Raw genomic sequence first — 557 nt, forward strand, 5'->3', positions numbered from 1 at the left:
ATTTATATTTCTTTTAAATAAATTTTCAAAATATTAATCAAAACTTAAAAGTTTGTTTTCATATCTTAATAGTTTTAGGTTTTATTTAATATTTAATATAATCATGTTTGAAGAAAAATATAACATTATTAATTATTACATATTTATATAATAAATAGTTTCAAGATAAGTTTTTTGTTTTCTGAAAATGCAACTTTTCGTTTGATTTTTGTGAAAAATCCTTTCATTGATACAATTATTCTCAGATATTATCGAATCCCGCTAATTTAAAGCACACTCCTTCAACAATAGCTTTCTTACCTACTTCATGTGATGGTAAGGCCGACATGTAACTCTATAAATAAAAAATTAATTTTTTTAACAAATCAAACTCATATTTCAGATTTTTAACATTAGCCTGCGAATTAAAACTTTCTGATCAGTGCCTGAACTTATAAAGTGATTTAACACAAAGTTGATATGCTGAATCCAAAAGTCCATTTATTGCCATTATGAAATTTTAAAATCACAATAACCATATATAATATTATAAAAAATATAGTTACATGTAGAATATA

General features: G+C 22.3%; 1 protein-coding gene across 1 annotated transcript in view; it reads right to left on the reverse strand.

The window, feature by feature from the left end:
• Positions 1-241: 241 nt before the first annotated feature.
• LOC108692827 (threonine aspartase 1) overlaps positions 242-557 on the reverse strand; it is a 2650-nt gene continuing 2334 nt past the window's right edge. The window contains exon 10 of the mRNA XM_018201331.1: positions 242-334. Coding sequence (XP_018056820.1) covers positions 242-334 — 93 coding nt within the window. The remainder of the gene's footprint in view (positions 335-557) is intronic.

This window comes from Atta colombica, unplaced genomic scaffold (assembly GCF_001594045.1).
Source record: "Atta colombica isolate Treedump-2 unplaced genomic scaffold, Acol1.0 scaffold83, whole genome shotgun sequence".
Lineage (NCBI taxonomy): Eukaryota > Metazoa > Arthropoda > Insecta > Hymenoptera > Formicidae > Atta > Atta colombica.